Source organism: Ochlerotatus camptorhynchus, unplaced genomic scaffold (assembly GCF_037179485.1).
Source record: "Ochlerotatus camptorhynchus isolate MF236.1 unplaced genomic scaffold, CSIRO-AGI_Acam_v1.1 ptg000062l, whole genome shotgun sequence".
In the NCBI taxonomy this organism is placed as follows: Eukaryota; Metazoa; Arthropoda; class Insecta; order Diptera; family Culicidae; genus Ochlerotatus; species Ochlerotatus camptorhynchus.
This window is the reverse complement of record NW_027040552.1, coordinates 12,669,665-12,684,853: the sequence shown is the minus strand read 5'-3', so window position 1 is coordinate 12,684,853 and position 15,189 is coordinate 12,669,665. Positions and strand designations below refer to the sequence as shown.

General features: G+C 39.0%; 1 protein-coding gene across 1 annotated transcript in view; it reads left to right on the top strand.

The window, feature by feature from the left end:
• Window positions 1-15,189, top strand: part of LOC135717620 (uncharacterized) — a 59,365-nt gene that overhangs the window by 16,862 nt on the left and 27,314 nt on the right. The window contains exon 3 of the mRNA XM_065239746.1: window positions 3,990-4,246. Within this exon, the coding sequence (XP_065095818.1) occupies window positions 3,990-4,246 (257 nt within the window). The remainder of the gene's footprint in view (window positions 1-3,989; window positions 4,247-15,189) is intronic.

Sequence of the window (15,189 nt, the reverse complement as noted above, 5' to 3'; positions counted from 1 at the left end):
TTCCTCGTATGTCACGTCGTCCCGTTGACTTGTCTTCTCTTCCCAGGCTCGTAGCGTTGCTTGATCCAGCTTGTACGAAAGTAAATTGATGAGCGGCGTGTCCCAATGATTCACGGGTTCACCCAGTTTGGCGAGGGCGCGAACATGACATTGATAATCGTCGAACAAACCGTGAATGCGTTTCGAACACTCCTGCTTGACTGCTGGCAAGCTCGGAAGAGTTGCTTTTTGAGGTATCGTCAGTTGTCGTTTATCTTGATCAGAGCATCCCATGTTGTAGCGTAGTTGCCGGCTTCGATGTCAACTGATTCGAAGGGTTTCTTGGCATCCCCTTCGAGAGATTGGAGAAGATAATGCAATTTGGCAACTGTAGGTATATCACCATTTGCATGGACCATGGACGTAGATGTGTCCCGGAATGAAATCCAACGAGAAAAATCTCCGTTGAATTTCGGCAAATCAATTTTTGGTAGACGTTTGGAGTGAAATGTTGCGGAACCAGCATAGAATTGTTCATCGACTGATTTTGATCCCAAGTGCGATTCGTAAGTAGAAAGCCCTTTGCCTTGCAGTACCGCTGTTCGAACTCCACACGTTCGATGATATGCTCATGCAGTGATTCTGGTTTATCCAACTGTTCAATGGCATCCTGACAATCCAAAAAGTTTGCGTTCAATTGATCCAACGAATCTAATCGTACACACAGTTGACTGGCATCGCGATCTTGATCGTACTCGCGAACAAACTTCTCCAATGCATTGCGAATCGCAAGGAGTCCCTTAGGTTAGCCAAACGATCGCCCAGTTTTGACGTAGGATTACGTATTTCGGCAACATATTGGGGGGTGCAATTTAAAAAAAAACCAAAATCGACCGCAGGACGAAAATAGGTCAGGTTTTGACCACATATAACTCTGTCAATAGCAGATGAATTTTTATTCTAAACAAGTCAAATTATTGGGAATTTATCTACCAAACTGCTAAATTGAACACTATATTAATTTCCAATAGGTCACTATTGAAAAATACACAAATGTCCAACTGTTGCAATGGTGATTAAAATTATCACCGATTACCTGCAAACAGCGCGTTCTCTAACACAGATTTAAAAATAGAATTCGATCCTGTCTCACTGAACGATGCTCATTCAATCACCGTGTGTGGTGGTGACCGGTCGTCAACGTCAGCAGCAGCAGCAGCAGCAGCATCAGCAGAAGCAGTGCTTTCAGCGTGTGGCGTCAACATTGTTCTCCAGTACACCACGAAAGGCAGCCTGCAAGCAGTGAGCTGCAGAGCCCACATGAGCACCCATAGAAGGAGGAAGAAGCCGCTGGATCGAAATCAGTTTCCTCATGAGTAGCTGTGGGTCATCTATGCCAAGCGTGTCAACCTTGCTCCAAACAATTAACAGCTCGCCAACCACACCCCAATAGCTCAGCATTACTCAACCATCACGACTAAACAAACAAACCACAAATTTGTTAAAGAGTATGTTTTGGATATTGTAAAGGTTATCAATCGGATGTCAGTTCCCGCAAGCAGCTAACTATCAAAGCTATACCTGGTCTATAGAAGGTGTGGAATTGTAGGCCTGAATGTATTGGTGCAATTCGTTTTTCACTCGGTTTTCATTTCGATTCGCACGATTCGTTTACTCAGTCACCCTTGTAGTGACGTCATAATGTTTGTTTCGATCGGCATAGGAAATTAATATGAATTATATAATTTGTGTATGTTACCAAAATTTATGAAAGGTCTGCCTCTAAATGTTGAGTTAATTAATTGATTATTGAATATCACACTGTGTATACCATGAAAAAGCAGCCTGTTTGTGAGTTCCATATAACATACAGCTCGCCAGCCTTATCCGTGTTAAACACCCTAATAGATCAGCATTACTCAACCATCACGACAAAACGGTGCAAATTGCAAACGGGGTGCAATTTCAGAAAATCAAATTCGACCGCATTACGAAAAGAGGTCAGGTGTTGATCACATACACATAACTCTGTCAATAGCAGATGGATTTTAATTCTAAACAAGCCAAACGATTGGAAATTTATCTGGCAAATTGCTAAAATGAACACTTTATTCATTTTCAATAAGTCACTATTGAAAATGCACAATGTCCAACTGTTGCAATGGTGATGAAAATTATCAACGATTACCTGCAAACAGCGTATTCCCTAACACAGATTTAAAACTCGAATTCGATCCTGTCTCACTAAACGGTGCTCATTTAATCACCGTGTGTAATGTTGTCCGCAGCAGCAGCATCAGTATCAGCAGTGCTTTTGGCGTGTGGCGTTGAACATCGTTATCCAGTACACCACGAAAGGCATCCTGAAAGCAGCGAGCATCCATAGAAGGAAGAATAAGCCGCACCGCGATCGAAATCAGTTTCCTCGTAAGTAGGCACTAGCGTGCACAGGAATCTTATGAAGGAGGGGCAATTGTTTTTTTCTAGGTGCATTTAATCTGGGGATGGGGAGTACTACACAGTGCGGGGGAGATGGTGATGTCCACCCACCACTGTTTCCCTACTGTTGAATTTAGCTAATTTTATTTATTTTTTACTCTGGTGGTGGTTTATCTTCTTCAATGGAAACTGATTTCAGACAGCCAATGGAATTGGCAATTTAATCCCATCGACAATGTCGATGATTATCAGTTCGGCTTTAACCGAAATGATACATTTGCTGCAATTCTGTTGCCTTGGTGGTTGGATTCAGCTGAAGTCACTTCAGATGGTGGTGATAGCACCGGCAAACCGACATGAATGACCAATAAGAATCGCATTCTCCTTTCGCATGCACACTGCGTCGACAAGTACAAAGTTCAAACAGTGTGCATAACAGTGAACAAACAGTATATTGCTCTTGATCAATCCAATATTGATCAGTGGTGTTCAGTACTTGCCACTGATGAAGTCTGCAAGTAGGGGACGAAATACGCGTATCTGTCAAAAGAAAATAAACCAACACACTCAAAGCTCTTCATAAAAGTATATTGCTGTTTTCGTCCTTGCACTTGGCTTGTACTCCAGCAGTGCTGCCAGCCATTGGGCTGGCACCGTCAAAATATACTGCCAACACCTGCTCCCAAGAAATCTGCATCGCTGTCAGGACTTCAGCAATAGTATTGAAGATGGTCGTCGCGTCTGTTTTCAAAACCCGTCTCACACCCACGAATGTTTCCGTCGGCCGATCATTATCAATATACCTGATGACAATCGCCAACTGCTCGTGGTGCCCACAATCGCTCGTATCATCTGCAAAGATTACCACTGGTTTTCCTCGCAAGGATTTCGCAATGTTCCGCAACATTACATTGTGCAACGATGTAATCATGTCATTTTGAATACGGTCACTTGTGTACTGGCAATTTTTGGCACCTTCCGCCAAGTGTTTTTTCCAGCACAGGATCGTAGTTAGCCACCAACTGGGTGGCACACTTTCCGCTCCTTCCGAATGTTCACGAAGTGGTCGGCCTCCTTTGCAAAATATGCGCATAATATCGATGAAACGTTCCATTATATAGCGATTTTGTAGCCGCTTTGCCTTACTAGCAGCAATCATACCTCTTTTTTTGGTGGTCCAGTTCTTCGTCGATACCCTTCATGATTTTGAAATTCTTCCATGCGTCCATACTACCAACATGGGTATTACTGCGATTGTGTTTGCCCAGCATCTCGGTCGCTTTCTTCCAATTTCTGAACCCTGTAGGAATCGTTAAAATAATTTTTTGCAGCATGCTCTTCTTTACAGGTTAAAAATATAAACCAAAGAAAATATATTCTTCAAGGTACTGGCATCATCTTTTAGGCAGTTACCTTTCTGAAATTTTGTGAGGGACGTTTTTGTATATTTTGAAGGGTACAGTTTATTTTTGACTATTTCAAGGTTTTGTTAGCCCTTACATGCTGTTGTAGTTACACACTTAACTATTACCGTTGCGAGTACGTTGAACTTGGTCAATTCACACCAGCAGTACCAAAAACATCATCCAAGGAAATGAATACAGCCGCTACAACAACGCCACCTCCGACAACAACACCATCAACAATAACAACAACACCAATAACAACAACAACAGCAACAACGACAACAACAACAACAACTACTACAACAACAACAACAACAACAACAACATCAGCAACAACGGAAATGGAAATATCACATGGACATCATTACCCCTGGACAAAGAATTATTAGCCGCAGCACGCATACAATTTTCTGGACCACCAAGTAAAGACAGTACACCGAAATTTATAAATTTTCAAAAAGGGGAAACTATTAACTCTTACCGCATAGAAAAACCTAACCCACCACTCCTAGACCCTATGCGCCCGCCTGTCGTAAGGCTTACGGAACAATCTGCAGCCGGCGACAGACGCTTTTTGAAGGCACGCCTGCGGGACCCTAAAATCATGGATACTGTGCGAACCTATCTGTCTTTCCTGCATAACCAACCGCCTTCAGTATGTGTCCGCGGAATAACGAAAACAAGTTCAACTTTAATGCTAGCAGCCGAAAGATTACCAACGGACACACAACTTTTGCGCGAAATTTTTCTGGACGTCCACGAAGAACTTGGAATCCCACGCATTGACGCCCTGGCAGACCTGGAATCCCACCGTGCGTTCTTATCTAGTGAACGCACACAACGACTGCAGCACACACGGGAAGCCGCATATAAATTCTACAGCACCCAAAATTTTCCTCGACATTGACGCACACTTCGGAAGAAACCTCATCAAACGACAACACTCTTCGGACACTTTCAGAAGAAAATGGAAATGTAAGTGTAAATAATAATAATAATGAAAATATTTTATCAACCAACGTACTTCCAACAATTTCTTCACATAAACAGAATGCGGCTGAAATTTTGATTTACTGTCAAAATTTCAATCGCATGAAAAGCCCAGCTAAAATGAAGGAAATCTATCAAAATTTATTATGCTCATCCTTCTCGGTCATTCCGGCAACTGAAACAAGCTGGGACGAAAGCGTGAAAAGTGAAGAAATCTTTGGAAACGCCTTTAATGTATTCAGAGACGACAGAAATTTTCATGCAACTCAGAAGAAGTCAGGCGGTGGAGTCCTTATAGCTCTTTCGACCAATTTTAACTCAGAACTCATCATTACACCAAAATTTACAGAATTTGAGCATATTTGGGTGAAATCACACATAGCCGGTGAAACGCACGTGTTCGCCTCAGTGTATTTTCCACCAGACCATGCTCATAAAAGCACTTATGAAGCCTTCTTCCAAAGTGCTGAACAAATTCTATCTGACCTTCCTCCTGAGGTTAAAGTTCACATCTATGGAGACTTTAATCAACGCCATGCTGACTTCATTCTGGACTCTGAAAATGAATGTATCTTACTCCCAGTCGTTGGGGATAATGAAACATTGCAGTTCATTTTTGACAAAACTGCTAATTTAGGACTGAACCAAATTAACCACATCAAAAACCAACAAAATTGCTATTTGGACTTTTTACTAACGAATATTTATGAAGATTTCTGTGTGACCGAATCACTAAATCCACTGTGGAAAAATGAAGCGTTTCACACAGCAATTGAATATTCTTTATTTGTGCATGAAAACCAAAGACCCAACGACTGCGAATACGAAGAAGTCTTTGAATACAAATTAGCAGACTACGAAAAAATAAAATTTAAATTAAACAGTGTCAATTGGCAATTAATTTTAAGGAATGTAGGAAATGTCGAAATTGGTATAGACGTGTTCTACAAAATTTTAACAGAAATAATTTCGGAAGAAATTCCTTTGAAGAAAAAAATACGCAACAGAAACACACAAAATCCAGTCTGGTATAACAGACAAATAAAAAACTTGAAAAATCGGAAGCAAAAAGCACATAAAATTTATAAAAAACACAATAGTAGCAATAATTTATTAATTTATTTGGATCTATGCGATCAACTGAATTTAGCTATCAGTACTGCATTTGAAGAATATAATGCAAAAACAGAACATGAAATAAAGTCCTGTCCAAAGAACTTCTTTAATTACGTAAAAACCAAATTAAAATCTGACAATTTTCCTTCAATAATGCAACTAGACGAAAATGTCGGTGATAGCTCGGAAAAAACTGCAATCTATTTGCAAAAATTTTTCAAGAAATCTATACGACATTTTCTGAAGAAGATCGCGACCGCGTTGACGAAATAAATAAATAAATTTAAGAAAACAAAACTGTATTCTAATATGTACTAGTCTACGTTGGTTGACGAAATAAATAAATAAATTTGCAGCGAATACTAATATCCACTTTTCAATTAAGGAATTCAAAAGCTGTCTTTAGACTTTGTACGGTTGCAAAAAAGTCCATCCTCAGAATTCCTTGAGGTTCTTTTCAAAATTTTTAAAACTCTATGAGCTTTTTTGAAATTCATCTCAGTAGTCCTCTGGAATTATTTTTAGAACTCTTCTTGACTTTTATTCAGAACACCTTGGAACTAAAATTCCCTTGGAGTTTCAGAAGAATTTCCTCAGTATTATCCAGAAATTATTCTCGGAATGAGCTAGAAATTATCGGTACTCTCTTGAAATTTTTCTCAAAATCCCTTTAGTATTCCACTCAAAATTGAAATTTCTCTGTATTCTTTTCGGAATTATGTTGGAACTATCTGCAGGATTCACTAGAAATTATTCGTAGAGTTTTCTTGGAATACTCCCCAGAAATACTATGGAATTGTCCTCAGAATTCAATATCCTTGAGGTTCTTCGCGGATTTTTTTAGAACTCTCCTACGAGCTCTTTTGATATTCTTCTCAGAAGTCCACTGGAATTATGCCTAGATCTCTTCATGATTTTTTCTCAGAACACGTTGGAACTCAAATTCCTTTAGAGTTTCAGAATTTTTTCCCGAAATGAGCCAGAAATTATCCTCGGAATTCGCTTGAAATTTTGTTTAAAATCCTTTTGGAATTTCACTCAAAATTTGATTTTCTCGGTATTCTTTTCGAAATTATTTTGGAACTATCCGCAGGATGCACTACAAATTATCCGTAGAATTTTCTTTGAATTCTCGCCAGAAATATTTTGGAACTGTCCTAAGAATTCAATTTCTTTGAGGTTCTTCTCGGAATATTTTATATATATATTTTATTTTATTTTCTCAGAACACTTTGGAATTGAAATTTCCCTAAACTTTCAGAAGAATTTCCTCTGTATTCTCCAGAAATTCTTCCCAGAATTAGCTTGAAATTATCCTCGGAATTCCTTTGAAATTTTCCTCAACATCCCTTTGGAATTTCATTCAATATTTGATTCTCTCGGTATTCGTTTCGAAATTGTCTTGTAACTATCTGCAGGATTGACTAGAAATTAGTCGCAGAATTTTCATAAAATCATCCCCAGAAATCTTTTCTTTTGAAACTGTCCTCAGAATTCAATACCCTTTACGTTCTTCTCGGAAATCAAGTTTAATATGTCTGTCCATTCACCAAAAAGTAGTAGTTTTTCTACCAGAAATGTTCAATAAAGCTTGCCCCTCCATTCACCAGAACTGTGCAATTATTAGATGAGAAATTTTCAATTCAGCTTGCCTCTCCATGCAGCAGAATGTTGCAAATCATACACCAGAAATTTTCAATACAAACAGGCTCCCAGAAAATTTTACACCAGAAAATTTTAATTGACCAGAACGATGCAAATTTTCCACCGTTAATGTTCAATAAAAATAGTTTATCCAATCTTCTGATTGTTGCCGATTTCCATTTTCCACCAGATATTTTCAAATAAAGCTTACCCCTATTTTCATACTTTTCATCATAAATTTTCAGTAAAGCAGCTTCCCTCCAATCATCAGAATGGTGCAAATTTTACACCAGAAATTATTATTAAAATATGTTTCTCTATTCAGCATATTTAAGACCAAAATTTTTCCGAAAAGCTAGCCCATCCGTTCACCAGAACGGTGCAGATTTTCCACCAGAAATTTTAAATTTAGCGTAATTTTAAATAAAGCTTGTGCCTTCATTTACCAGACTAGTTCAAGTTTTCCACCAGAAATTTTTTGTTCATTCCATTTATCAAAGCGATGCAAATTTCGCACCAGAAATTTTCAAAAGAGCAGGCTCCTCCATTCACCAGAACGGTGCACCAAAAATTGTCAGTGAAGTTTGTTTCACCATGCACCTTTGTGGTTCTATTTTCAGGATTTGCCTCTTCATGCAGAATGGTGCAAATTTTCCACCATAAATTTTAAATGAAGCTTGCATTCATCAGAACGACGCAAACTATGCACCAGAAAAATTAATAATCCTTGCTTTTACATTCACCACAGTGTTGCGAACTTTCCACCAGAAATTTTCAGTTAATCTTTTCTTTAAAAAAAAATTACAAGAGAAATTTTTTGTATTCACCAATGTGGTGCAATTTTTTGATCAAAAAAATTCATTGAAGTTTGTCCCTTCATTCACCTTTGTGGTGCAATTTTCAGATACCATCTCAAAGGAATTGACGCAATAAAAGGGTTTCAATTTTACCTTCGAATCAAGTTATCAAGAAATCTAGAAACTTTTTTATAACTTGGAAAATGTGGAAATAAAAATCTTATTTGTAAAAGGTGGGGCAGTTGCCCCACCCTGTGCACGCCAGTGTAAGTAGCTGTGGATCATCAATGCCTAGCGCGTCAACCTTGCTCCAAACAATTAACAGATCGCCAGCCTCATCCGTGTTGAACACCCTACTAGCTCAGCATTACTCAGCCATCACGACTAAACGGTCCTTTTCCGGGCCACCACAAATTTGTTAAAGAGTATTATTTGGACATTTGTCAAGTTCATCAGTTCCCGCAACCAGCTAGCTATCAAGGCTCAACCTGTCTATAGAAGGTGTGGAATTGTAGGCCTGATTGTATTGGTGAGATTAATCATATCGTCCGGCCATTTTCCAGAGACGGCGCTGTTCCGCTGGTAGGAAGTGATAAAAATCCACATATAGAATTTGAAAGAAGTGGGAATAATTCGCTTTAGGTGCATATTCCGGTAAAAAAGTGAACGACAAGTTAAATTAATTAGTCAGGGACAATCATTAAATGAAATTTTGTTTTCCCGGAAAATATTTTATGTTTAATATAAATGATTTTTCTTCATACAGTTTTACCTGCTTTACTACAAACCCCCAGAAAGCCAAAAAATTCAAATTTGTGAGAAAATTAGCTCTTACGAGCTCAATCTCTCAATTGCCATGTTTTTTATGACACCCAATTTGTGATTTTCTTTCATAGATTACAAAATAGAGTATGGTAGAGAACTACTTCGGCCTAATTGCCGATTTTAGGCCTATCGAGCAGAAAACTTCAAATAAATCCATGATTTCAGAGTTAACAAGTCAATTAGGCGTTTGGTACAATAAGTTAGTTAATAAGCTACCGAATGAAGTCAATGATAAGCCGGTGACGGTGGTGTTGTGGTAAACGTGACTGCTTTCTAACACCCCAATGGGTCTGGGTTCAATCCCAGCCGAGGTCGGTGGGATTTTTCTGAGGCATAAAAATCTCTGGTCACGTCTTGCTTCGGAAGGGAAGTAAAGCCGTTGGTCCCGGCCCATGTGTGTTGTGAATGGGTGCGATATCCTACGCAGATGTGGAAGCTGCCTTCCTGCACATTCGATTGCCGTCAATGGATGGCAATCGATGTCCGTCGGTGATTGTCACTATATTACGGAATAGAGACCGACGTTAAATAAAGGAAAGAAGAAGAAGAAGTCAATGAGAACGCGTGATATGAAGGTTTGTACCCATAATTCCCACAAACAAAAGAAGTTCTCCAATCGAATCATTTTTTTTCTTTATCCGATAGGCCGAAGTGAATTCATTGGCGTTTCAATGGCGTTTCAATGCGTTAGGCCGAGTTAAGAATTCGTAGGCCGAGTTTGGCGTCAAGAAGCAGTGTTAGACTTTTGACAATATCTCAACGATTGGTTTCTCTTTATCAACGTTACGTATGGAAAGGTAAATAAGTTTGAAAGCCATCAGTAATAATAACATTCCGTTTGGTGCTAAACTGCGCTAGAATAAGAAAGACTAAGTGCGGGTTGTGCTTAATAAGCCGGAAATGGGGTAGTTAACCATATATGACACTACAAAACATGTCTAGTACCGCATTTAGATTAACATTATAAGTCCCTCCTTTTTTACATATTCTGCTCAAACGATACTTTCTGCCCCGCCTCATTCATACAATTCGGAAGGAAATCCTGTGAGGGGTGAGCTATTTTGAGTGCAGAATGTGTAAAGAAGGAGGGACTTCGGTTGTTAATCTAAATGCATATATAGAGGTACCAGACATATTTTGCACTACACTGTCCTCTGTCAACAGTTATTGGAAAACAAATTATGTGTAGTTTCCGATCGATGCCACCGCCAACAACAGCAGTGACATCTGATGGAACATGAAAGCAGAAGCTTGACAAAATGATTAATCCGTTTTTCCCTCGGCTTTCATTCCGCTTCGCACGGTTTGTTTTTGACTCAATCACCCAGTGACGTCAAAAAGTTTGTTTCGATCGGCGCTTACATAGGAAGTTTAATATGGATTATAGAATTTTTGTAGGGGAAATGGCTCTAATGTTGGCCTATGGATCTAAGATTGGGCCCATCGCTAAAAATCTGCTATTTATGGATATTTTTGGTTGCTTTTGAAAATCTAGTAGATTGCTGAATTTATGTATGAGCCAAAATTAGGGGCATAATGTTGAGGTAATTAATTGATTATTGAATTAGCACTCTATATACCATGAAAAAGCAGCCTGTGTGTGAGTTTTTGCCTGTTTTCAAGTAAGGAGGTATCATAAAAAAAAAAAAATTCGCTAGCTGGTATTTACCGGCGACTTTACAAATAAATACAATCAAACAAAATCATCATGCAGAACGAGGATTTGTTTCACTTCATATTTCACAAAATTGCTTTCAAGTGTTATGACATCGTCTCCCGCTAATTTTACATTTTAACATAGGATTACGTCTCTCGGCAACATATTGGGGATGCAATTCAAAAAAACAAAATCGACCGTGTTACCAAAAGTGGTCAGGTTTTGACCACTTATAACTCTGTCAATAGCGGATGGATTTTAATTCTAAACAAGCCAATTGATTGGTAATTTTTCTTCAAAGCTGCTAAATTGAATAATTCATCAATTTTCAATAGGTCACTATTGAAAATTACACAAATGTCCAACTGTTGTGAAATGGTTATCAAAATTATCACCGATTGCCTGCAAAAAGTGGTTTCCCTAACATAGTCGCCAAATATTGATACCGAGCACGTAATCCTACGTCAAATTTATGGTCGAGTCTTGGATACAACCTCTTACCTTTTTTACGTTATAAAAGCTACTGCTAGCCACATGCAGAATTACTTGGAACGGACTCATCGGGAGCAATCTAATGGATATGATGCTTTCCTCCAGACACAACGGTATTGCACCAAATTGATCCAATGGCAGCGACGTGAAGGGTTGATCACCTCCTCCCAGTAATGGCCACGATCCACAATGGCAAGACACAATGTCCTTTCTTCTCCACACAACAGAGTAACACTCAGATTAGTGCACTCTCAAGCGCAATATTCTTGTTCCGCACAAAATACACGCACTTATTAAGTACCGACGGCGAAAATGTACCGTATATCTATCGTTCTGCTTTTCTCCTGCGACACTAGCAGCGATAAACACTATCTTCACTCAGTTCACCGTTGTAGCGCGATCGATATCAGTGATCGAATTATCACACTAAGGCTGCCGAATAGCACCCGTCTTGGTACTATGTCAACGCGAAGCACACACAGCAGGATAGTGCTTATTGAATTTAATTAATTCCCACACTGAGGTGTACCCGACGTGGTAGAAACCTTGTCGCACTATCGCACTTGTTTTTCGCCAATGTAATGGCAGCCCCGTTGACCCGCGTTTTCGGTCAGATTGGTCCAGTGGCGTCGCGTCCACATGTGCAACCTGTGCACGACACAGGTGTAAATAATTTCAAAAAATGTGTTAAGATTCTTATAGATATTATGGTCACATTATGGCTGTACTTCTTTACTCCAGACCACAAGTGACCATGAATACACTATTTTATAGTGTGGCTCAATTAAATCTTCGACCTTTGTTTGCTTAAAAAAAGGATTAAATTCAGTTCGGATGGTCTGCCTAATCCCTAATGAATTGATTTCTAAGCATGTCGATATCACTATCATGACAAAGCTTGTTAAATAGTGCACCTAAAAGCGAGCTTTTTTGGGTGGCGGGTGGCAAGTTTGTGAATGTGCAAATGCCTGATGTAAGCCAAGCAGACCTGCTATCACCTCTTGAAACATACGACAAATATTCCACAATACATGGCGGTTTGCACCACTAGTTGTAACTGAAAATTTCAGCAGTCACGCGTCAAACGGGAGCAACACGGAAACAGCAGTCTGGTACGCTTTGGACGTGTATCATACTGGTAGACCGGTTTGAATGTGTGAGTTTAAATTAGAAGAACATTTGTGATGTATTGGTGCCTATAGCGTGCATTTCTCTCTTTGCACTTGGATATCTGATTGCAGGCAAAGAGAGTAATGGAGAAAGTGAGCGCAAAAGCTCGCTCTCACTGCCTTGTCAGTTGTAAATCTCTCAATTACCGATGGTTGCACCGGTGCGCCTGTCAAAACTTATGAGCTTTCCCTGGTTCATTCTGATAGTGTTGTTCTGATGAATAAAGAGTTGATTAATTCAAGTTTGCTACCCAGGGGACTTCATGAATTTTCTCTAGATTTTGACAAAAAATGTTTTCGGAAGTGTTTGACGGATATTCTTCATTACACTTCAGTCGAACGAGTTAGCATTGTGATAAAAACGAGAATTAGTTAAGTTTTACAATTCCTCCTGCTTCGGTTAGCGCGCAAAGGGCCATATAAGTTTTGTTTACACAAGATGATATGCTCTTCAAATGTTACGTTATGTAGTGTACACTGGAGTCGCTTTTTACGCGGTTTTTTTTACGCGGTTTTTTTTAAGCGGTTTTTTTTACGCGGTTTTTTTTTACGCGGTTAGTGCCGCTTAGTCGCAATTTACGCGGTACGTTTTTAACGATTTCTCAACAACGATACAACCTATCGACTTGATTCCAATCACATTATCCGTTTCAAGGTATGGGTAATCGAATGGCATACTTTTAAAAAAATCACAATTTTTGGTGTAAATACAGAAGTTTCTAAAATATGTCTATATGGACCATAGCATGCTATAATAACGAATGGCATCAACATCCGATTTATAAAAAAATATTTAAGCATGTGAAAAATCAAAATCTCGGTAGTTTTTTTTACGCGATTTTTTTTACGCGATTTTTTTTACGCGGCACGTATCCCCCGCGTAAAAAGCGACTCCAGTGTAATTGAGAATATGTCCCACGAATTCATGGAGCACTGAAAAATAAAACAAAAAGTAATATGTGGTAGTAAACTATAACGAACAAAGTTTGGTGCAGAGGTAAACAAATGAGGCACGCGACGCCTCTGGATTGGTCATTTCACACACCATCGCGAGGCGCACTTCTCGGTCCGAATTGCCTTCGATCCGGTTCGAAGGACCAAATGTTGGCGATACTCGCCTTGCCGTACTCGAAGGTCTTTCTTCACTAGCCGAGTGAACTAGCACCGAAAAATGCACTCTTTAGAAGTGCTTCACCAATCACACAAAATTCTTCCAAGTCCCTTTTCTCGGAAGGACTTTGTCGTTCAAATGCACCGATTCAGTCATCGAAGGACCAAAGAAAAAATGAGACACAAAACAGGTCGTACTGTGCTTTTCAACGTGTATATTGGTTATTAACAAATTGTGCAGATCCCTTATCTACCTATCCAAATGTTGACCATCGGCTATCGTCGTTATAATTTAGATTCTCTCCCTCTGTGTGCTCACAAATACAATTAACACTACAATCCATGTCATTTAAAACTGTTGCTATTTACAAATTCAAAATTCTAATGTATTAACTCTAACAGATCACATTGAGTGCATTCAAGCCAAATGTAACAAATTTATAAAATGTTTGTTTCCTCTTATACACAGGAAAACGTTTTTAGACCGGCCATGCTTTACGCTATGCCAATATGGTCTAGTTGTCGCACTACCAGGAAAAAAGCACTTCATAGGATTCAGAACAAAGTTCTGGAGATGATTTTGAAGTTGCCTCCCTGGTACAGTACTACCGAGGTACAAAGAATTTCGAATTGTGAGACTTTAGAACAAATGCCCAACAAAATAATTAATAATTTCCGGCAAAAATCGACGCAATCTTCAATTGAAACGATTAATTCTCTTTATATTTAGATAAGATTTAGTTTCAGTTTTTAGTTTTAAGATGACAATTAACAATTAAGTCTGGTAAGTTGCTGTAGTAGCTGGAGCTCCTAGATTAAAATGAAATGTGATTTAATTTGAATTTGGAACAAACGAAGATTTACAAAAATCCATCTTTTTGTGGGAAACGAAATGCAATCTATATAAATTACCTGACTGTCTGCCTTGGGAGTATTTGACCAATAAATGTTGTTTGAATTTCAGTCAATTCCACTCCTCCCTTCCCAGATTCAATTTCACTAATAAGTAGGTAACGAGGATGATTGGGGTAGGAAAATAATTCAACAAATTGAGCCCCGCCTATCAAACAGCTTGAGCAAATATAGAGCCCGGTGAATGTAAACATCATTTCAATTTCATACATTGATCCGCTTTGTTTGATTATTCCTTTCCCGCTTAACAGGAACGCAATCAAATTTGGGTGGAATTCGTAGTTTTGTGTAACTACCATCTGCTTCCAGCTGGCATTTCGAAACTCAATTCGATTGAAAGCTATCCTAGGTGGATTGATTTGTGGAAAGTAACAACGAGGTCATCTTTGATTCAATCTCTCGATATTCTCCGACATATTCGTACCCTGCCGGTATTGATGGCACAACATGACTGGTATGATGTTTAATAGCCAGATTTATTGCCCTAATTACAAACTCTTAAGCTCGTGGAGCATGTCGGAAAAACAGTGTGTAATAAATGACCACTCGAACCAACTACGAAACGGGGAAAAATCATACCATAACAGATAAATCAACAGCACTTTGGGTGCACTTTTGAGAAAATATGTTGCCCTATTCGGAAGGAAGCGGCA